This window comes from Balaenoptera ricei, chromosome 10 (assembly GCF_028023285.1).
Source record: "Balaenoptera ricei isolate mBalRic1 chromosome 10, mBalRic1.hap2, whole genome shotgun sequence".
NCBI classification, from domain to species: domain Eukaryota; kingdom Metazoa; phylum Chordata; class Mammalia; order Artiodactyla; family Balaenopteridae; genus Balaenoptera; species Balaenoptera ricei.
The window spans coordinates 39,513,551-39,536,097 of record NC_082648.1 but is presented as its reverse complement, the minus strand read 5'-3'; the positions used below and the strand labels follow the sequence as shown (position 1 = coordinate 39,536,097).

Sequence of the window (22,547 nt, the reverse complement as noted above, 5' to 3'; positions counted from 1 at the left end):
TTATACATATAATATATAAAAAATATATGTTTTTATATATTATATGTATAATTTTAAAAACAACACAGGGAGCATATTACTGTTAGATTTTGTATCTTGCTTCTGAAAACTTATTATAATTATAATTTTCCGATATCCTTATTATTCTTTGAATATTCTTTGAACACATCATTGGTAATTACTGCTTAATATTCCGGGAATGCAGCACTCTATAAAAGGACTAATGGCTCCTTACATATAGCATGGACTTTCACTTTACCATCTCACAATTGGCTCTGAGAGTAAGAAGGAACTACTGCATTTTAATATATGGTAGGATCCTCAATTAGAATAATTATTAGACTATTTCTTGCTGCAACCCTTAAATAAATTCTAAAGAATTGTTTTGGATGCACAGATTGAATCAGTACATTTAATAAAGACTTTCATTCAAAATTTATACAGTACCTACTATGAACCAGGCATAACCTAATATTAATAAGGTAAACAAACAAAACAGATTGCTTACAACTAATCTAAATTGTCTGTCTAGACATACTTGAATCCATCCCCAAACCTTGTAAATATACCATCTGCCCTTCTACTGCTGTCCTGAAGAATAAGGTCAAGACATTTACTTTTTCTGAATCAGCCTTTCTTATATTTAAAGAAAGATTTGTGCTACCAACTTTATATCCAGCCATCCAGGAAGTATAATTCCTAACTCATGCAACGCATAAAGAACAAAAAGTTCAGTGAATCTTGTCATGCTGGACACTGCTAACACCTGTAGCAAAGGACAGTACATCTGTACAAGCATGCTGCAAAGAGCTCTGACCGCAACATGGCTGGGCCCTGGGGTTGCTTACAGCTCAGCGAGAGAGAGCTCCCTGGGCAGAAACCCTGCCCTCTCACTGAGGAGACCTGACTCAGGAAAACCTCTGCATTCCCTGAAAAGTCCATTAAGAAAGGTCAGCATCACTATTATATGTCTTATTCTGCTCAAAAATTCCCTTGAAGAACACTTTATGGTGGACTTGCATTCCTTATTTCAATATACTGGTGAGCCCACTTGAGCGTATCTTTTGTTATTAGGGGCACTGATTCTTTTACAGGATGGTTTCATGTCATCACCTTTTCGGAGAGCCCCTTCCCTTTAAAAACTCTACTGTGTGCTCTTTTGTCTCCTTTGCCCTCTATCTCCTCCCAGTCCAGCCAGGCAGCCTATTGGGTCCCAGCTCTAGAAACTGTTGGTTTTCTGAATTGAAGCAAGATGACACCAGATTTACAAAGTCCAATCACTGATGAAATTACAAAAAACAAATGCATAGAAATTGTTCTGGAAGAGAATTTGCTTTGAAAGGAAAGGGATGGGAGAGACTACGAAAGAGAGCAGTGGAAATTAACGTGCTGCTGCCCGAATAGGATGTAATTTTTAAACCATCAATCGCTATTAGTTAGAAAGGCAGTCGACTCAATTTAGCACCATATTAATACTGTATTCTGTATGAAGAACTTAAATTAACAATGTGATTTAGTTATTTAGGAAGTGTTGTTGTAACTTAATCATTATAATCATACATCTCCTAGCAGGGCTATTTTCTCAAGCAGGCATTTTAAAGGATAAGAATCATTCTTTAAGGCCAGCTTTTAAGAGCTCTAATTTAACATTTAGAATTTCAGTACATTATTTAAGTTATAATCACCCATAAACCACACAGACCTTTTTATCCTTCTTCACCTTGGTGTATTTGCTTAAGCAGAAGCCTGGAATGAACTTGTGATACCCTTTTCTCTGCATCATTTCCATGTGGGATCAAGAAATGAAATGGACCAGAAAGATTTGAGTTGCTTGAAAGGCAAAATGGAGAGAACAAAATATCATGAACAACATGAGCTGTCTTCTTTTTTTTTTTTTTTTTTTTATTTTATTTATTTATTTATTTATGGCTGTGTTGGGTCTTCGTTTCCGTGCGAGGGCTTTCTCTAGTTGCGGCAAGTGGGGGCCACTCTTCATCGCGGTGCGCGGGCCTCTCACTATCGTGGCCTCTCTTGTTGCGGAGCACAGGCTCCAGACGCGCAGGCTCAGCAGTTGTGGCCCACGGGCCCAGCTGCTCCGCGGCATGTGGGATCCTCCCAGACCAGGGCCCGAACCCGTGTTCCCCGCATTGACAGGCAGACTCTCAACCACTGCGCCACCAGGGAAGCCCCCATGAGCTGTCTTCTAACTAGTTTTTTTTTTTTCGTCAGCTAAGGCTAAAAGGAATTTTCTATTTAGGTCTGCGGCCAAGTCAGTAAGTTTGTCAACCTGCACCAAACTTGTTTGCTAATTTTGCAACACAGTGACTATTCAAACATTTCCAAAATGCTCCATTGTATAACTGTAAAGGTGGTTTAGTCTGGGCTCAAGAGAGGGGGATGCCGTCAACCGAGCAATTTCCTCAGCACACGTGGGTGTTGCCCTTCTCTTGGTCAGGGAGGTTTTTTCGAACAGAAAAGCAGGGCCTCTCCCAGGGGCCAGGGCTGGGCAGCCTTTTGAGGTTTCATATTTGAGAGGGTCCCAAATTTAGACTTTTTGAAGTTATCATCAAATAAGGCTATTCATTAAGTCACTTGTATTATATTTGTGTTGAGGTGTTATTTTGTGAAATAGGGTCATTGAAAAATGTATGACAATTTAGAAACCCCGTTGAGGATTTTTAAAAAATTTAAAAAGTATATTTGGAGCCTCAAAAAATAGAAGTGGCCTAAGCTTCCATAGATATCTGAGAGCCTCTGCTGAAGGGGAATTAGAAAATTATTCATCTTTATTTCTATGTTTATAATTAATTTGGTATATAGCTTTTGGGGGTCATATTCATATTTTTTTTGTAGTCCTTATTTCTTTTTCTGTAAATTGAGATTAATAATTTCATAACCATGAAGAGAGAGACCTACAGCATGCCTATGCTTCCCTCACTCTGCAGGAAGGACCTACGTGCTCAGGTCACCTCTAGGATAACATGAATTCTGCTATTTGAATGATTTACGAAGATTTCTGCAATATTTCTGTATGGCTTTTCTTCTTTTTTCTTTTTTGCATGTATTCATACTAAGAGAGATAAGATGAAGAATTTGGAGGGCCAAAGAGTGACATCAAAAAAGATCACAAATGCTCTTCATCACTCTAAGCCTGAAACCCAAAAGCCAGAGAGTAAATCCTATGTTAAAAAGAAGTAATCAAAATCTTGTTTCTAACTGCAGCTGTGCTAGTGTTTTCCATTTCTAGGAGTGATTTGGTCAGACAGACGTTTACCTATAATACTATAAAAAAAAAAAAAAGAAAAGTTGGATTAATGCACATTTTGTCCGTATTTGGAAGCACTAATATTGGCTTTTGGATAAGAACAGACCTATAATCTTGGAAACTGACCTACTTTATCAGATTTTGAGTTTACAAATCTAAAGCCTGGAAATGATAAAATTCTCTTCTTGGAAATTAAGACATCATAAAGACACAGAAAACTTAAAAAGAAACAGAAGCAAGGGAAAAGGTAGGTGACCTAAAGGGAAATTGAAGTAAGAACAAAGAAAAGTAAGTGAGTACAGATAGAAAGGCAATACAAAATTATTAAAAATTAGGTCATTTTGTTTCTTAGTTGTTACTGTTTCTACCCATCTTCTTCCAATTTGACTATAACCACATTGTATTTCCAAGTATTATTTTGTCCCATGACTAAAATTAGAAATTTGGGTACAGTCCTGATGAGAACAAGAGGTTACCTTTCCCAGTGTCATTGGAAAATGCCATGATGATCTGGCTAAGGGATTGTTTTTTTAATTGTTGACCAATTTTAACTTTATCCAGCTGGAAATTTCCCTTCGAAGAAATCGATGAAGGTAGAAATTTGAAACAAGATGAGCAATGCTTTTAAGTATGGGCAAGAAAAAAAAACCTGATTCAATGCATGGATGTGATCTGAATCAGTTTATTTTGAGTCAGCAATTTTGTACTTTTAAGAGATAACATATTGGGATATACATTCTAGGACCTTCTCTGTACTATTTGAAAATAATAGCCACAGTTTAATGGGAGGGGTCCTGAAATGGGTGAGTTACCACCATATATTCTCCTTCTCTATGTAAAGAAATATGAAGATTTTATTGCAAGTTTCTTATTTCTCATAGAATGATCACATAAAATTCACAGCATGTGATAGTGAAAGTGATAAATGGAAACAGTAGTGCAAGAAAGAGTCAAACTACCACTGACCCCACTTTAAATCCTTTCCATCTGCCTTCTGTTCTGCCATGATTCTCAGACAGGCAAATATCACCAAAGCCCAGCCATCAGTCAACCTCCTCCGCATCCTCCTTGCCCCTATCTCTAGCTCCACCCTATCATCCCATCTTATTTCCTTCCCTGCTGATTCTATGATTTTCTTCAGAAGCCTTCAAGAGATTCTGATCACAAAAATCTGAGTCCCAAGATTTAACGCCTTTTACAGCCTGGACTATTCCGTTCTATTCCGTTTTGCTCTGAAAAGTCTCTGCTGCAGCCAGACTACTTTTCACTGTTGCCAGAATATGCTTTTATCATGTCTACAATCTGCATCCAGGATGCCACTTCCTTTCCTCTCTACCCGTTGGAATCTCACCTGGACTTTAAGGCCCTCTTCTAGGTCCTCAGGCTCCCTGAAGTCGTCTTGGATGGCCTCAGCCCCTGGGGACTTTTCATCTTCTGGAATCCTATGGCATATGGTGCAATTCTGCTAATATTAATCATGTTATAATTTGGGAAGCCAGGTATCCCTTTAAGTGGACATATTTTACCACCTGCAAACTACCCCCCTACCCTGACCAAGTTTCATATACCTGTTGTTGGTGGCACTTATATGAATTCCTTATGTGAAGGACTTGCTTCATTATTCACTACCCACATATTTTTCATTTTATTCATTTCATTTTCATTTTATTCATTTTTTAAAATTCTGTACATATTCTGGTCCATTACCTCTTTGTACAGCGATGCTTGAACCAAATCAGAACCTAACAGAATATATAGCATTTGCACTTTTTAAAAATCAAAAGAGAATAATCTATTACCAAATATATATATGAAATCACATTATGATATGATTTTAAGAAATGTTCAGGACATGAAACTATAATGTTTTAAGTCTGTATTTTCCTTTTGAAAGGAAAGTTACTGTGAGTTTTGTCAAGACCAGACCATACATTTCTTCATTAATTTTTGCATGTCTAAACATGCCAAATATCTAGGGGAAAAATAGTTAAATAACAAAAAAGTTCCTAAGTCATTTTAATTCAGCCAACTTTTGTCAAATTAGTTTTTGTATGTGTGTATTTGATTTTTGAGTCAATGTTAGGAAAGTTCTGTGATAAGAATTTTGCAATTAGAGTAGGTGCTAAAGAAATAAGAAAAGAATGAGGTGGATGGAGTTAGAGGCTGTCATACAGAGTGAAGTAAGTCAGAAAGAGAAAAACAAATACAGTATGCTAACACATATATACGGAATCTAAGAAAAAAAAAAAAAAAAAAGGCCATGAAGAACCTAGTGGCAAGACGGGAATAAAGACACAGACCTACTAGAGAATGGACTTGAGGATATGGGGAGGGGGTGGGGTGAGATGTGACAGGGTAAGAGAGTGTCATGGACATATATCCACTACCAAGTGTAAAATAGATAGCTAGTGGGAAGCAGCCGCATAGCACAGGGATATCAGCTCGGTGCTTTGTGACCGCCTAGAGGGGTGGGATGGGGAGGGTGGGAGGGAGGGAGATGCAAGAGGGAGGAGAAATGGGAACATATTGTATGTGTATAACTGATTCACTTTGTTGTAAGGCAGAAGCTAACACACCATTGTAAGGCAATTATACTTCAATAAAGATGTTTAAAAAAAAAAAAAGTATGCATGAAGCACGGTATCTGGTACAAATGCTTTTACTGTTATTAGAAATATTATAAGTACATTATTTAACTATGCCTCCCAATAAATGTACAGATATGGCATAATATCTCCAAACCCACGTATAGAAAATTGTGTTTCAAATATAAAAAATACCTTTGTTCGTCAGAAGACTATTTCCTCACAACCTCAGAATGTAGCAGTATTTTTTTAAATAACAATATGATACCAAATTTAAAAAAAAAGAAATCTGAAAAGACCCTTCATAGAAGTCTCTTATGTGTACATTTAATTTTAATCCAACACGCTAATTTGCTATAATTATTTAGTGAACTTGAAGATCAGAATTATATGGAAGCCAAAGCTTAAAATTTTAAAAGAAATAAAGCTGTAGGTGTTTATACATTTTTCTCCACCCTATTTTATATGAAGATATAGTATGAAATGGATTTCCACTATTAAATGGACTTTTACTAGAATACAAGTATTTCATTTTCTAACAATTAGTGCAGGTTTTTGCTTTCTTAATTTTATACTCATCTGGTAACTTTGCAAACAGAAGGAAATCTTAAGTTGGAAAGATTATAATTAAATGATGGAAGTAATTTGAAAAGGAATATTCTTTAAATTTATCTGAAATTAAAATTAGTGTATTTATTATCATTTTTCCCCTAGACCGTAATAATTTTTATCTGATAAGGGACAAAACTACAAGGTAACTCTGAAAAATAAAGAAGCAGCTAACTAAAAGACAGATGAATGTAAACATACCATGATAAAGTTAATAGACCAAATGGGCACATTTAAAATGGAAAAGAGAAATGGATAACTGGACGTTTTGTTTAATGTTTAATGTCTTGCATCAACTTAAGAATTTCCTACTCAAAGAACAATGTTTAGTCGGTTTTTTTTTTAGAAATAGGTAATTGACACAACTGTTGCAATCTAGCATTCCCTCTGATTGGTTATCAGATAGTTTATCCATGTTATAAATATTAAAAAGGCAAAGAGCCCTTAATTCTGGATTGATTTTTTAATCTGTTTTTCTCACCTCACTTTCAGAATGTCTGCTTTATATATTTTCATAACAGAATGAATTATTTGCCAACATATTTGAACTCTTCCTCTAATATGTGGAAAGCCAAGTAGATTTTTTTGAAAGGGAGAAAATATCTGTTTAGAAATTCTTTAAAAACTCCAAATAGTGTTTTGCCTACTCAGCACACTGCCTTTGAAATGGTAGCAGAGGCTGACAGGGCTTATGATTTCCAACCTCACAGCACCTTGAGTAACTTGGTGCTGTTGGGAGTGTCTGTTATTCTATAACATTTCCTCTGAATAATATCGACAATTCAAAAGAAAATAACTCTTTTGCTATTCAATTAATATTGTCTATGCATTCTGATTACAATATTCATTAAGCAGTCTGACTCAGTTATTCTGGTATTATTTTACTTTTACTTAAGTAAGTTCATAAACCTGTTGAAAAATTAACATTTTGAGATTTATCAGTCAACCAACCTATAGAATCTTGATACAGAATGACACCAATCAAGAAAAAACTTTCAGTTAGTGAGTATTTTGTTGCATAAAAGCCAAAATTCTAAAAGCAAATAGAAATTGGTGTAACTGATGTTTAATCCAAATGTACAACAGTAAACTGATTTAGCTTCTCTTTTTTTTAAGAGCTGACGCAAGTTGGACGGAGGGAGGTGTTGGGGTGAGGTGGTGGTGGTGATTGGCTTGTCTAGTTCACTCCCACTGGTCTTTAAATCATTGTCTAGATCCCCAAAGGTTCACATAAGTCACCTCTGCAACAGGGGTCTGCCATTCCAAACAATTCCGGAAAGATTGCACAGGACTGGATAAATAATTAAGGTAAAACTGTTTTTACATGAAAACTTGCAGTGTTAAAATAATGCTTCCTTTCTTCTTTTTATGGTATTGATTATTTATTACAAATTAAAATGTTTGAAAATACTACTTGGGTAACTTTTTTTTTCCTCATTAAAAAAAGATCAATTCAATATAATGTCAGACATTGAAATTATTTACCCAGATCCTGATTGCAGTTTTCTTTTGCAGATAATTTTAGGTGGATAATAGAAAAGGGAAACATTGCAAAACCAGCAGGTAACAAGTGTTTAGTTATTTACATTTCCTGGTTAATCACTCTGAGGAGCCGACTTAATTTGTCTTAGGAAGATGTATAATGTTTGAGAAGTGCATTCTCAGTGTTATAACATTAAAGAGTTTCTTTATCTTGAAAGCAAAAACACCCACAAAAACTTAGTCTAATCAAAGAAGGAACATCACATCACTGCAGCAGATGTGAAAGGCTAAATGTTAGGGCTGCATCATCGTCAAATGAAAAACAAAAGTTGTGTCTTACCTTGTCTTCTTATGTAACCATTTTAGTGAAGGAGTATTTTTGCAGCAAATTTACTAGAAGAAACTGGGAGATTGAATAGAATATAAGCAAAGCTTTGGATTTGGAAGGACTGGAATCATTAAAAATTTGAGCTCTATTCCTCAAATTTATTAATCAGATGGGGAGAATTCTCAATGGATTTAAGTATCCTTGTATTTTGAGCTTCTTACAGAATGCATGGTGATTATTTTAATTAAATGCACAGGTGATAACAAAACTGAGTGTTTTATAACTCGGTGAAAAATATTTGAAATGATATATATCATATTCATGGGCAACTTGTTGGATGAAAGAATTTTTATTTTTGACGAACTAAAGAAATTTAGGTATGTTTCCTGTAAAAGATGGCCATTTATTTTACAGGCCAAGATCTTCTATTTGTTCAGATTTATATTTAGATAATGTTTTGCGATTTTCTGGAAAGTCTTTATGTTTATACTCCTAGGAAGTATATCAGTAACTTTTAAGTACTGAGAAATGTAGTTTTGAGAGCTAAACTGTTGAGTTTTCTTTAACCATGTTATACAGTGTGCTTTATGGGTTATTGAAGCTATTATTTTTAATACATGAGTTACTTTAAAGAAAGTAAAAAAAATTTATTTTCAGAAGAAAAAAAGTAACTCTGGGGGTGGTCCAGTATCTATTATATAGAATGTAGACATTTTGGAACTTAGTGTATGCATAATTTATGACAGATTATTAAACATCATGTATTAACATGGATAGCATAAACAGTTCACTACCTTAATTTCATATATGCTACATATTGCTGTTCATTTCTGGAAACAAACTATTGTTTGGGAAAATAGGAACTAAAATTTATGCAGGAATTTCAGATATTTCTTAACATTTAAGATGACTAGAGAATCTATGTCTTTTTCTCAGAGCAGAGCTAGAAAATTTGTAAGCAAAATAATGTATTCAGATTTTATGAATAATCCTTTATACCTCATCAAAGGGCTGCTTTAATTCTTATATTAGCAAGCATGTAATATTCTTAGCAAAGGGACAAGACCTCAGCGTAAGGTTATTTCCTTTAACTTTTCTAGTTCTCCCTTGATATTATTTCTAAGCTATGTCTAAGTAGAGGAAGGGAATGAAAAATGCTAAAATATTATCACCAGCAATAGGAAGTAGTCAAGTGAATATGGTCCTGCTATTATTGGCAGTTTCTTTTCTAAGACGCACATCAGACTGAATGACAGTGGATGCTTTTATGGAAGCTAATTTCTGTGAGAAATCATGCCGTAGGCTAATAAGCCATCTGAATATCAGTTTGTGACTAGAATGGCATTGTTGGGGAAATTGTTTAAGAGAATTTCACATAAAGGTAATATTAGGTTTATTTCATTGTCAAACCTATGTTCATTTATCTAAGATATGTTTTGGATGTGAATTTAAATCAGTTCCTCGGATGCAAGGTAATTTGGCTTTTAGAAGCTGCAGGACCAGCTACTTCCTGCACACTCAACCAAAGTGTAAAATCTGCCACCTAAACCTAGATTTCAGAGTAGATTCATCAGAACTGGGCTGGCATGAAAGACAAAACAAATAGCGATGGTGGGAAATGCTAGCTCCTTTTTCACTTTCACTTATCGGGTAAAATAAATGCTTATAAATAATGTTACAAAGAAATGTTATACATAATGTTTAATAACTAGAAATTGGATACAAGGAATCAGCTATTTAGGACATCTGGCTGGCTTAATAAATATGATGAAAAAAAGTCTTCCAAATGGTGATAGTGTGCCAAATACTTCTGTTTCAAGTTTTGATTTTGCACCTTCATGAATGAGTGAAGTTAAATGGCAATGCAGAAGACCACTGCACCGGAATATCCAGTCTGTTTCTGCAGAATCTCCTTTGCAGAGAAACTTAACTTCATTAGCTAGAAAGGCTAGACTACCAAAAGTTCTGTCAAACCAAATCTGATTTCTCTTTTAGAAGAATTTTGAACATTCTTTGTCTAACAAAGCTGTCCTTTCTCTTGGGAACCAGAAGGAAACATTTCTATTTCACTTTGAAATATTAACCTATAAAGCTATAACAAGAGTGTGTACTTGTATCTATAAAGGAGATCATATAAAGTTGCCTTGGTCTTATGAGAATGTATCACCAGGCACTGTGCTAGATGATGGGAATATGTATATATAGTCTACAAACCTGGCCCTGTTCCCACCTTCGTGAAATTTTTTACCTATTGGAGGAGACAGTTATTTATCAAATAATCATACAACTAAAAGTGTAAGTGCAAAGTGTAATAATTATTGTGAGGGAGAGGAGACCATACTCCATGGAGACATCCATACTCTAGATGTCGGGCCTCTCTGACCATGTGGCATTTAAAGACTTTCAGGTTCTTTTAGTTAACTTTGGGAGACACTTGGGGTAAGAATGCAAGGAAGGGCATTCCAGGCAGAGGGAACAGCATGTTAAAAGGTCCTGAGGTGGCAGTGAAGAAATGAAAGAAGCCCAGTGTATCTAATGAGTAAGGGAGGATGTGATTCAATACAGGACTAAAGAGCTCTGTCTGGATTAAACTATGTAGAGCCTTACAGCTTATTAGGAAATTTGACTTTATTCTGAGAAGTGTTGAGAAAAATCATTTTGGGCCCTTTAGTAGGTAGTCATTTGGAATACCATAATGGTCATGGAGAGAGAAGTAAATGAATTTTAAATAAATGTTGCAAGAAGGATTGATAGGACTTGGTGATCATTGAACAGGGGAGGGGGGGTTCAGGACAGAGAATTGGAGGTGTCAATAGTGACAGCCAGATTCCACTTATGAGCACCTCTTATGAGGTGCCATGTACTGAGATGGGGAGCAGCAGAAGAATCTATGGCTATGAAAACTATATTATATTATATTATACTATATTATATTATATTATATTATATTATGTTATATTATATTATATTATATTTATTATTATATTGTACTATGTTATATTACTATATTTTTCAATCACAGCGTTTGCCAACATCATTCTTTTCTAGCCTCCCCAGGCAGTGATTCACTGATTTGTTCAAAACATATTTACTCAGAGAGAAAAGTAAAAGTTATAATATAATAGTTGTTCAAACATCTGTTTTCTATACTAAACAGAATTCATCAGGTGCAGGGATTCTGTCTTATCCATGCTCTGTCTTTCATAGTTTCTGGCTCATATTCAATTCTCAGTATTTGTTGAATAAATAAATACCATCTTTAAAATACCTGCATATTGATTAAACATGTGGTTAAGTTTTAGCAATTATGCTGTCGTCTAAATGCTTCAAAGGATGTACTTTGTGTTGCAGGCAAATGACTCAGAGTATCTAGTTTCTCATCATGTTCTAATTCTTTTAAAACTGTGCTTTTAGCTATTGTTCCCTTAAAATAGGTAATAGAATTTTCAGAGCTAAAGACACGAGCTATGAAAATGTGTTCCAACTTTTGTGAGATGTCCCTTGACTGGGACCAATATTAGGTTTGGGGGCCAAGGTCTTAAACTACTATTTCATACTTCATGGGATCTATCTTACCATCTTCAAAAGAGAATGAAATAAGTGTTTTATATATGGTGAAAATAGTATAAGATTAGGTTTCAATTTTCTTATTTGTGAAGGAGTACCTACCTTGCTTACAATGTTGGTGAGAGTTTGAGACCTGTAAGGTCCTCTAACTGCTTATGGTAAATTATATGCGTGTGTGGATATTCATATGAAATACTATACACATTTGCATGCAGATGTAGGCAGTAATTAAATTCTGATGATTGGGAGAGGGAAGAGGGATTTAAATTTATTGAGGGCTTACTACAAACCAAACTTTGCCATGCATAATATCATTTAAACCCTCACAATGCTTTATTCTCATTTTGCACATGGGATGACAGAAAGTCAGCAGTTAGTTAATTTGGTCAGGACTTACAACCAGTTCTATTTCTCACCAAAGCCAGATTTTCTGTTCCCTGTCTGGGCTTTAGTTCTCTGTAGTAGAGACAGCAGCACAGAGGTGGTGTAGCATAGAGGATGCTTAACCCCTCTGGACTTTCATTACCTCATCTGTAAAATGGGAATAAGAACAAAAATAGTACTTACCTCAGTAGGATGCTGTGAGAATTAAATGAGTTGATAGATGTGAAGTCCTTGTAATAATGTCTGGCATGTAGTAAGTACCATAAGAGTGTTTGACATTTTCTCTTTTGTTTTTAACCCTGGGATTAACATTGCTTAATGTGAATGAAATTAATGAGGTTCCTATGAATAAGTACAGTGTGAAATAGACTTTAGCTGAAGTCCCCAGGACTGCTGACATATATACTCCTGTAATCCCCCAGAGGGATTGACTAAGCAAATCGTGGCATGCAGGAGGGGGAGATCATTCCGGGCACAGTGACCTGAATGTGCAAATGGCCTGAGGTGGTAGAGAACTTGGGAAGTCCCTGAAATGGAAAGGAGGCCAGAGTAGCTAGTACAGCGAGGTGGGGAGAGTGTGGAAGGAATGAAGCCAGAAGTGAAGGGACCATGTGGAACCTTGTGGGCATGCTGAGAATCTTAGACTTTATCCTAAGAGTAAAGTGAAGACAATAAAAGGTTTTATGCAAATAAATGACATGATCTAAGTTTTGTTTTTAAAAGATCACTCTGGATGTTGTGTGGAAAATGAATGAGGAGGGAGAAAGTAGGCAAGAAAGGACTCAAGGCATCAATTACAATTGTTGCAATTGACAATGTAAGAAATGATGGTCGCTTGGACAAGACTGATGGTGTAAGAAAGGGAAAGAAGTAGCCTGATTTGAGAAATAATTTCTTTGTAAAATAAACTAGACTTTGGAAAAGACTGGAAGTAAGGGATAAAAAAAATTATAATAGAAGACTAATATTTCTGATTTGAGGAGCTGGATAAATGGTGACAACATTCTTTGGAGACGAAATATTGGAAGAAAGGGAACTGTCACAAGTTAGATTTTTAGACACATTGAATTTAAACTGCCTTTGAGATATGCAAGTGTATATCTGGACACTTGGAACTGGAGATCACAGTAGAGGCCTGGGCCAAAGCTGTGACTTGAGGAGTCCTTGGTTTATGAAGCTTTGAGAGTAGATTAAAATAGGGGGGCTTATGACCTACCTTTGAGGGATTCAAAGAATGAAACTTCAAACAAAATGGTACTTCTTAAGAAAACAAAACCACAAAAGTTCTGTAAAATAATAGCAGTGTCAAAAACAAATGGAAGTTTTAAGAATTCCTAGAAGCCAGGAAGCAGATAGCACTGCAAAACCTGTGAAAGAGAAAAGGAACCGGGATAAACCAGGTAAATGGGCTTTTTCCAGAAGGACCCCAGTAGCGGTTCCAAGTTAAGTCAATATATACAAAGAGGAGGCGTGAATCACCAACAACCAATGACCAGGTGTTCACCAGGGAACCTTGGTTTGGACTCTTGGTCTGTTTGGGCTGCCTCTTTTGCCCAAAGGATAAGGCTGTAATCTAGTCTGAAAGAGAGCCTGAGAATGGACTCTATAATAAATATCAGGGCCTCCACAGCAGGCAAAAAGGGATAACAAGTAGGAATGTAAGCTCCACCAAAAGGGGAAAATACATCACTGTGTTTTTCTTCCAGAGGCACCTCGCCTACAGTGCCAGCTGTGTGTGTGAGTAGGGTCCTGCAGGTGCTCTGCACACAGACCGGGTGCATAGACGCCACTTACCCAGGACCCACAAGGGAGCAACCCATCAGTGTAATGAGCCTGCAAGATTTCAGAGAAACCCCAAGGACTAGCTTTCTAAGTTAACCAATATATTCTTCATTCACAAATATGAACAGACAACCTAGGATCGCTAAGAGTTTAAGGAAAACCAGGCATATGGAAGAGAAGGGCCAAGATTAACAAACAGAATGACTCCAGAAAAAAAGGCATAATTTAGGGGACAAAAAGAGCTTTTGGAAACTTCTAATCAATAGCCTTAGAAAGGATTGAGTAAATGCTGCATCTGTAAAACAAACAAAAAAAGATGTTATGAAAAGAGAGGAAGAGACTGAACAGATTCTCAGAAATTAAAAACATGAGTGTGAAAAATAATTAGTGGGCAGGTTGAAAACTAAAATGGGTACAGCTTAAAAGTAAACAATGTTTTTCTACTCTACTCTTTTTTTTTTTTTTTTTTAACTGAATATCTTTTTTTTTTAATTAATTAATTAATTTTTGGCTGTGTTGGGTCTTCGTTTCTGTGCGAGGGCTTTCTCTAGTTGCGGCAAGCGGGGGCCACTCTTCATCGCGGTGCGCGGGCCTCGCACTATCGCGGCCTCTCGTTGCGGAGCACAGGCTCCAGATGCGCAGGCTCAGTAGTTGTGGCTCACGGGCCCAGTTGCTCCGCGGCATGTAGGATCTTCCCAGATCAGGGCTCGAACCCGTGTCCCCTGCATTGGCAGGCAGATTCTCAACCACTGCGCCACCAGGGAAGCCCTCTACTCTACTCTTAATACTTTCTTCTGATACCAAAAGTATGGGTTTTTCTCACACTGACAAATTCTCCCACACCAGCTGGGAGTCCTACAATTCAGTCAGTTCTGACACTATTTCCTGGAATCAGCATCAGATCCCACAGGTTAAGGGTTCAGTCCCACAAGATTGCCTCCACTTCAGATGCAACGGCAAGTCCAGACCTCCTGTACTTCTGGCCAGCCGGCTATAAATCAGATTTAATAATTTTCTAGAATTGCTCACAGAACTCAGGAAAACAGTTTACTTACTAGATTACTGGTTTATTATAAAAGGATATAATTCAGGAACTGCCAGATGGCAGAGATGCATAGGACAAAGTATGAGGGGAAGGATGTCAGAGCTTTCATGCCCTTGCCTGGTGCGCTACCCTCCTAGCGCCTCCATATGGTAACCAATCCAGAAGCTCTCCAAACCCCTTTAGTTAGGATTTTTTATGGAGGCTTCATTAACCAGGCATGACTGATTAACTCACTGGCCATTAGTGAGTCCCCACCCACTCTCCTCTTCCAGGAGGTTGGAAGTGGGGCTGAAAGCTCCAACTCTCTAATCACTTGGTTGGTTCCCCTGGCAACCAGCCCCCCCATCCTTAGGGGCTTTACAAAAGTCACTTCATTAACGTAAACTCAGGTGTGGTTGAAAGGGTCTTGTTATGAATAAAAACAACAACAAAAACCCCTTTATCATTCCAGAGCTATTTCAGGAACGGGGGACAAAACCCAAATATTAATTTATTGTATTACATTTGGAGCTCTGTGACAGGAATGAGGATGAAGATCAAATGTATATTTATTATTATATCACAATGTCACACAACTGAAGATCAAATTTGTTATTTTGGACATTGAGGAACTATCCCTGAACACTGAGTAATAAAGAGATGGGAAATAAAGAGAAAATCTTGGCAATAGAGATCAACTGGTCCAATACATGACTAATACAAGTTTTAGAGGGAGGAAACAGATTTAAAATAGTAGAACATTTTCATGGTCAGAAGAAAGACACAAGTCTTTTCAATGAATGGGCTCTCCACGTGTGATCTAAGACGAATTTTTAAAACTACTCACATCTAGTTACATCCTGGAGAAATTTCAGATTGTGATAAGGATCCTAAAATCCTCCAGAAGAAAAAAAATCAAAGAAATGAGAATCTGACTCATCAGTGGAAGCTAGAAGTCAAGAGACAAATGTCTTCAACGTTATGAAGGAAAATGATTTTGAATCTAGAATTCAAACAATCAAAAAAGTTTGAGGGCAAAGTAAAGACATTTTCCAACATGACACAACTCAGAAATTCTGTTTGCAAACATGGACCTATTGTGTGAAAAAAAGTTATTCAAGGCAGTATTTCAGCACAATGCAAAATGAATTGAAGAAAGGAGATGGCATGGCATTCAAGAAACATTGGCAGCTGAACAAGACCCAGAGGATGGAGGAGGAAGCCATTCAGAAAGTAAAAGAGCATGGATAATTTGCATTTAAAGTTTTAGTAATATAGGATTATATTTCCTTTATTATGTAGTCAAATATACCATAGGTTCTTTGGGCATACTGTTTACACAATAATAATGTTGTAAATGCTGATTATTCATTCTTAGTGTTCAGAAACATCCTTTAGATAAATTATGATTTGTTTTACAGAATAGGATGAAATTATTATGCATCTCAACATTGTAGAAGTATTTCATGAACTGAAATAATTAAGAGGGTGGGGGAAGGAATTAGGAGTATAGAAAGAAGTATGCTAATTTCCTTATCCTTCCTAAGTGTCAGTCTAGAGTTGATAAACCAAGTCAGAGAGGTTTTAGTGAATAGTTTAAATTTAGAATGACTAACTTTAAATGAAGAACTAAAAACAGTAACTGTCGTTAGTGATTGCTACTGGGAAGTGAAACTGATACTGTGTGATGCTGAGAGAAGCCTTTGTACTCAGTTAATACAAGTTTCTCTTTTTTAACTGCATGTGTGTCTTACTTCTGTTCTCTCTAGTGCTTTTAAGATTTCTCTCTTCATCTTTGATGTTATACACTTACACTACCTCATATTAATGAATATATTCATTTTTCTTCCTCTTGCTTGAAGTACTGTGTGTTCTTTTAAATCCTGAGAACTACTACCTTTCTTTAGTTCCCAACAATTCTTTGCCACTATGTCCTTTTTGTCTCTCCCTAGTCTCATAATTTTCTCATATCAGAATAACTATTAGGGTATGTTTAACCTTCTTTTTCTCATTTTTCTTCCCCATGTGTCTTAACTTCTTTATATTTTTCTTTCTTTCTTTGTGATATAATTTGAGTGATTTCCACTGATCTATCTTCCAGTTTCATTACTCTCCCTTCAGCTGAGTTTTTTATATGACTATATATTTTATTTTTAGAATTCTTTTTTTGGCTGTGTCTCAAACTAGCCTGATTTTTTTTTTACCATGTTCTTAATCTGTGGATGTTATTTCTTATTTTGAATCTTTTATTACTTTTTATTATATTAATTTTAAAGCCCATTTTAAGTTACTTTGCAGTTTGTAGTCACTCGGGTATGAATCTTATTATTTCCTGTGCCTGCTGACACTCCTAATGAGTTTCCATGTGTGATTTGTAACTTTTGTGATTTGGGGTGTGAACTCATGTTGAGTGTGAGTTGTCTTTCACAGATGTGCTGCTGCAGCACTGGATTGTGGAGGCCTTCTCATGTGGCTGTTTCATATTTGTCAGGGGATTTGTGGATTCCATGAATTCTGGAGCAATTTTTATGTTAGTTTCTCTGCTCAGGATTTCCTTACCAAATGGGTAGTGCATGTTCCAGAACCACACATTCCAAGAGTGATAGTGTTTCTACCGATATAATGATTCAACAAGAATTTCAATAGTAAAAATTTCAGAACGTTAACATTAATGGATTCATAGCATCTTTTTTTTTTAATTAATTAATTTATTTTATTTATTTATTTTTGGCTGCGTTGGGTCTTCCTTGCTGCGTGCGTGCTTTCTCCAGTTGCGATGAGCAGGGGCTACTCTTCGTTGCGGTGCGTGGGCTTCTCATTGCGGTGGCTTCTCTTGTTGCGGGGCACGGGCTCTAGGCGTGGGGGCTTCAGTAGTTGGGGCACGAGGACTCAGTAGTTGTGGCTTTTGGGCTCTAGAGCGCAGGCTCAGTAGTTGTGGCGCACGGGCTTAGTTGCTCCGCGGCATGTGGGAACTTCCCGGACCAGGACTTGAACCCTTGTCCCCTGCGTTGGAAGGCATATTCTTAACCACTGTGCCACCAGGGAAGCCCTCATAGCATCTTTTAACACAGTGCCAGTCCACCCCTTTTCACTTTACAGTTGAGGAAAATGAGGTCAAAAAAAGTTAAATAACTTGTGCTGAAATCCAATGAATTAAAGGCAGAGCAGAGCCTAAAAGCTGGACCCCTTTTTTGTTAAAGTGCATTTCAACTTTATATAGATGGTGACTCAGGCTGATTCAAAGATAAATCTGTACTTGCTTTTGTTACTATTCTTAACTTTGGCTTCATGATCCAAGTGCCTGGAAAGTGGCTCCCTGAGGCTGATCCTACCCTGTGTTGCATGTTATCAAGCATTTTGGTGGTGTTAATTCTTTCATGCCCAATTAACAAATTAAAGCAGTAATTTTCTGTGTTACTGCTGGTAGAGACACTGGTAGATTCTGCCTTGGCAGATCTTCCTTTATCAACAGTTTACTATGGTCGCCCTTTTAAGTCATGCAATCTGCTTACAAATAGCTAAAGCTTCTTGAAGACTGCTGCCATGTCTTAAGATTTTTTTTTTCTTCCTACAGTGACTAACAAAGCACCTGCCACATATAGGCATTCTATAAATACCTGCTGATTTGGCAATTTATTAAGAATTTTCCTTTTTCTCTTCCATTTTCTTTTTTTCTTTTTCTTTTTTTTTTTTTTGTATTGGGTAATGGAAACTTTGGGGACTTGTTTATGTGAAGTTTTCAGGAGTTTACTTCCTTTCCATGATTTTACAGAGAAAATACACAAATAGGTGACTAGTGTTTATTTATCTAATTTAAAATAAATTATAATGATTTATTTTGTGTTCTGTTTGCAGAACAGAGTGTTCTGAACATAACTCCAAGTAAAAGAGCCTCAAGCTGAAGGTACAGTATCTTGTTTACACTGAAGGAGCTTGTGTGTGGACAAGAAAGCGCTGACAGCTCAAATGGATCCCATGGAACTGAGCAATGTCAACATCGAACCTGATGATGAGAGCATCAGTGGAGAAAGTATTCAAGATAGCTACACCGGGATGGGAAATTTAGAAAAGGCAGCAATGAGCAGGTATGGGGTTAAAATGACCCGGTTCCATGGAAAAATAAGAGACGTTTATGGACATGGAAAACAAGGTTTTTGTTGGGAAAAATTGGATTCAGTACCTATTTGAGAGATAACAATGACTTTGATGTTAACACATTAACTCTCTGGTCCTGAAGTACACATTATTATATTATTATTGTATGTCAATCCTTTGTGTGATTAATTTAGAATTGCAGTTACAGTGTTCTTGTCCCTATTAATAATATAGAATAATTTAAATGATATTAGCCTATCACTTCTGTTACCTTTTGGACTATTCTCTCAGACTCCTCTTCCTCTGACTGCCCGGTAATTGTTGCTACATCTCCAGAGTTCTGCAGGGATTCTTCTCTGGCTAAAAGTGTCCTATGAGCAAGCTTATTCACAGCCATCAGGCTTCACCCACTGAACATATGCCATATCTTCCGTGTGTTCCACTTCTATTTCAACTCACAGATGTGTTTACTACACATCTCTACTGGATGACTCATGTGTCTGAATTGCCTCATTGATAAAGTCAAACTTGTAATGTCTAATATTGAACTACTGCCATTCCCTTCAAAATCTGCCCCTCCTCGAGCAATCCCATCTTGGTGAAAGTCATCACTATCATTCAGGAACTCAATCAAAGGATGTTTGGTGTCAACTTTGACTCATCCTTTCCCCGAAACCACACATCCAATGTTCAACTATATCTGGTTGGTTCTACCTCATTAATATTTCAAATCTACCCACTTGTCTGTACCTATTCTATTGCCATCTTACTATAGGCCCTCATCATCTGTCACCTGTCTACTAGAACAGCCCTGATTTGTCTTCCTGTCTTATATTTTGCTGTCTTCCAACTAGCCCTTCACATCCCTTGCAAAAGTAATCTTTTACAATTGCAAATTGACTTATGTTCCATCCCTGGGTAAACCCTTTCAGTGGTTCCCCATTAGCTATAGGAGAAAGATTAGACTATACATACATTACTTGGCATATAAGGCCTTTCATGATCTGGCCCTCATCTTGCTCTCCTGTCCATCTCTTGCCCTGCTCCCTGTTGATACCCTCTTTTCTAGCTTTGTCGAGCCACTCAGAGCTCCTGTTCCTTCATTAGCTCTGCTCTTTGTGCCTGGGATGACCTTTTTTTTAGTATTACCCACTCACCTTCCCCTTTTTCTCTATTGACTGCACTCATCCTTCAAGACTCAGCTCAATGTTAGTTCTCCTGTGAAGCCTTCCCCCAGTTAGAAGTGACCACCCCCTGCTTTGTGTAACCTCTCCCTGTCCAGATGTTCACGATGCCACTACAACATGTTAATGGTACTGCCTGGTACATTGTAGCTGCACAACTGTTATTTGATAAGTTTATTAATTTCTCACAAAATATTATATAACACAAATTATACATGACTTAAGACATTCGGAAGTGAATATTTGACCAAATCTCAGTCTAAAGTAGAGAATATTATCCTCAAACCAAGACATCTTATTGCATTCACAACATCCAGGAAGGGTGTCGGGAGGAAGCACTGTTCTTCCTCCAAGAAGCCAGCGCAGTAAACGTTAGTGTTGTCAGATGAGAGAGGCTGTGGAGATGTAAACATGATGCTTTCTAGTTAGGTGACTCTTGAGGAAGCACAATGTGGTAGAACCAGGGCTTTGGAATCTGCAGAGGAGTTACCTGACCTTGGAGAAGTTATTTATCTTCTTTGAGCTTCAGTGGAAAATGCAGAATGGCAAACCAACACCTACTTTGCTGAGGATTAAGTGAGTGCCTTTGAGATAGATGATACTCAGTAAACTTTTGTTTTTCCTCCTCCACTTCATCACCCTCAGGAAATTGATCAAATCTGAGGGCTCTTTTGTTTCTGAGAAGGATGCACACAGATGTGAGCTCTATGGAGGTGGCAGAGCTGAAGGGGACATGGTCCTAAGAACAGTCCTACAGAGTCATTCCATTTGGTCCTCTGAAAGCCATCATGGAAAGAGCAAGAATGCTTTTGTTAGCTTCAGATAATGTGTTCCGGAGCACTTACAGTGACCTAGCTTGTAACTCCTGACTCAAGTGGGTCATCATTTTGCAATTGTATGATCACTTGAAAAAGATGGGTTTTGTTTATGTTCGGATAGATCTCTTGAATGTAAATTTAGAGGGAAGTTCAACATAATACATTTATTTGGAATCATTATACTTATGTTTTCAATATATGCTGGGTTTGGTATTAAATCATTGATGACACTGCAGACATTTCTCGTATATTTTATACAGTCTTGGCATGTTTTGTGACTACAACTCATCTCATGCCAAAATAAGAACATGCAAATGCCTCAAAGGAGAAAGTCTATTTACTTTCACATTTAAAAATTTTAAAATTATTCATGGACTAAAGGATTCTAACTTATTGATTAAGGTTAAAATAGAACGTTGGATGTTCCAGAGTTTAAATCTAGATGACACTTTTGTTTTTATAATCATTAGGCCCATTTTGGGCTCCAGTTCATCTTATTGTCTCCGTTTCCAACTATGAACATTATGTACCAGTCTCCACATAGCAAGTATATTAACTACGGACATTAAAATGAAGCACAAAAGGGAGGGGGAGTGCAGAAGTGCAGAGATGGAAGAAGACAGCATCTGAGGGCATTATACTTCCTTCCAGAAATAGGAGAAAAATGACAGGATATGTTCCTAAATTGTACACCATGAGGTTCAAGAAAATCCACTTCTTGAGTTTTAGAAAAGCACACAAAACATTGTGATTTTGTCTGCTCGTTCTATCTACACCTTATATTGTTCTCTATTCTCAAAAAGTAACCTTGTTATCCCTCTTTCTCATAAGATATATTCAGAATTAGCTTCTAATATAAGAGATCATTTGTACAGATCTATAATAATTATTTTCCCCTTTTATATTTCTAAGGCTTATTTTAATAAAATACTCTCCAATCATTTTATTTTACTTTCTCATGCAAGAAATGCCCTAAAATTGTGATCTACCTAATTATAAAGCACTTTTAAGAAGCATACATATTTGAGCATTTCCTGTAACAAAAAGAAAGCCTGTGTGATATCTTGCAGTGTCAAAATGCAATGGTGGCAGCTGAACTCATTAGTCAAGCCTTTCGGAAATGTGACTGGTACTAGATCCATATCCTCAAAACCTCTGGCATAGAGCTCCAGGAGCCGACCAGTACTGTCAGGGGATGTGCAGCTCCCAGCCTGTACCAAGTAGACCGCAGTCATAATGTTCCATGGATTGTGACATCTTAAAGTCCTGTTCTTTAATCCTGAATCTTAAAGTCCTCCCAACTCTTCTACTAATTCATTGGATTTCTTTAATGTTTTTCTTAGTTTCGTTCATTGTCTAACAATCCAAGTACATTTTCAGAGTAATTAAACTACACACACTCACACACAACCAAACACAACACA

The 22,547-nt window shown here is 36.8% G+C and overlaps 1 protein-coding gene across 1 annotated transcript in view; it reads left to right on the top strand.

Annotated features, from left to right (window-relative positions):
- Positions 1–22,547, top strand: part of SLC38A4 (solute carrier family 38 member 4) — a 71,057-nt gene that overhangs the window by 21,315 nt on the left and 27,195 nt on the right. Inside the window, exon 2 of the mRNA XM_059935731.1 lies at positions 18,882–19,111. Within this exon, the coding sequence (XP_059791714.1) occupies positions 18,993–19,111 (119 nt within the window). The 5' untranslated portion in view covers positions 18,882–18,992. The remainder of the gene's footprint in view (positions 1–18,881; positions 19,112–22,547) is intronic.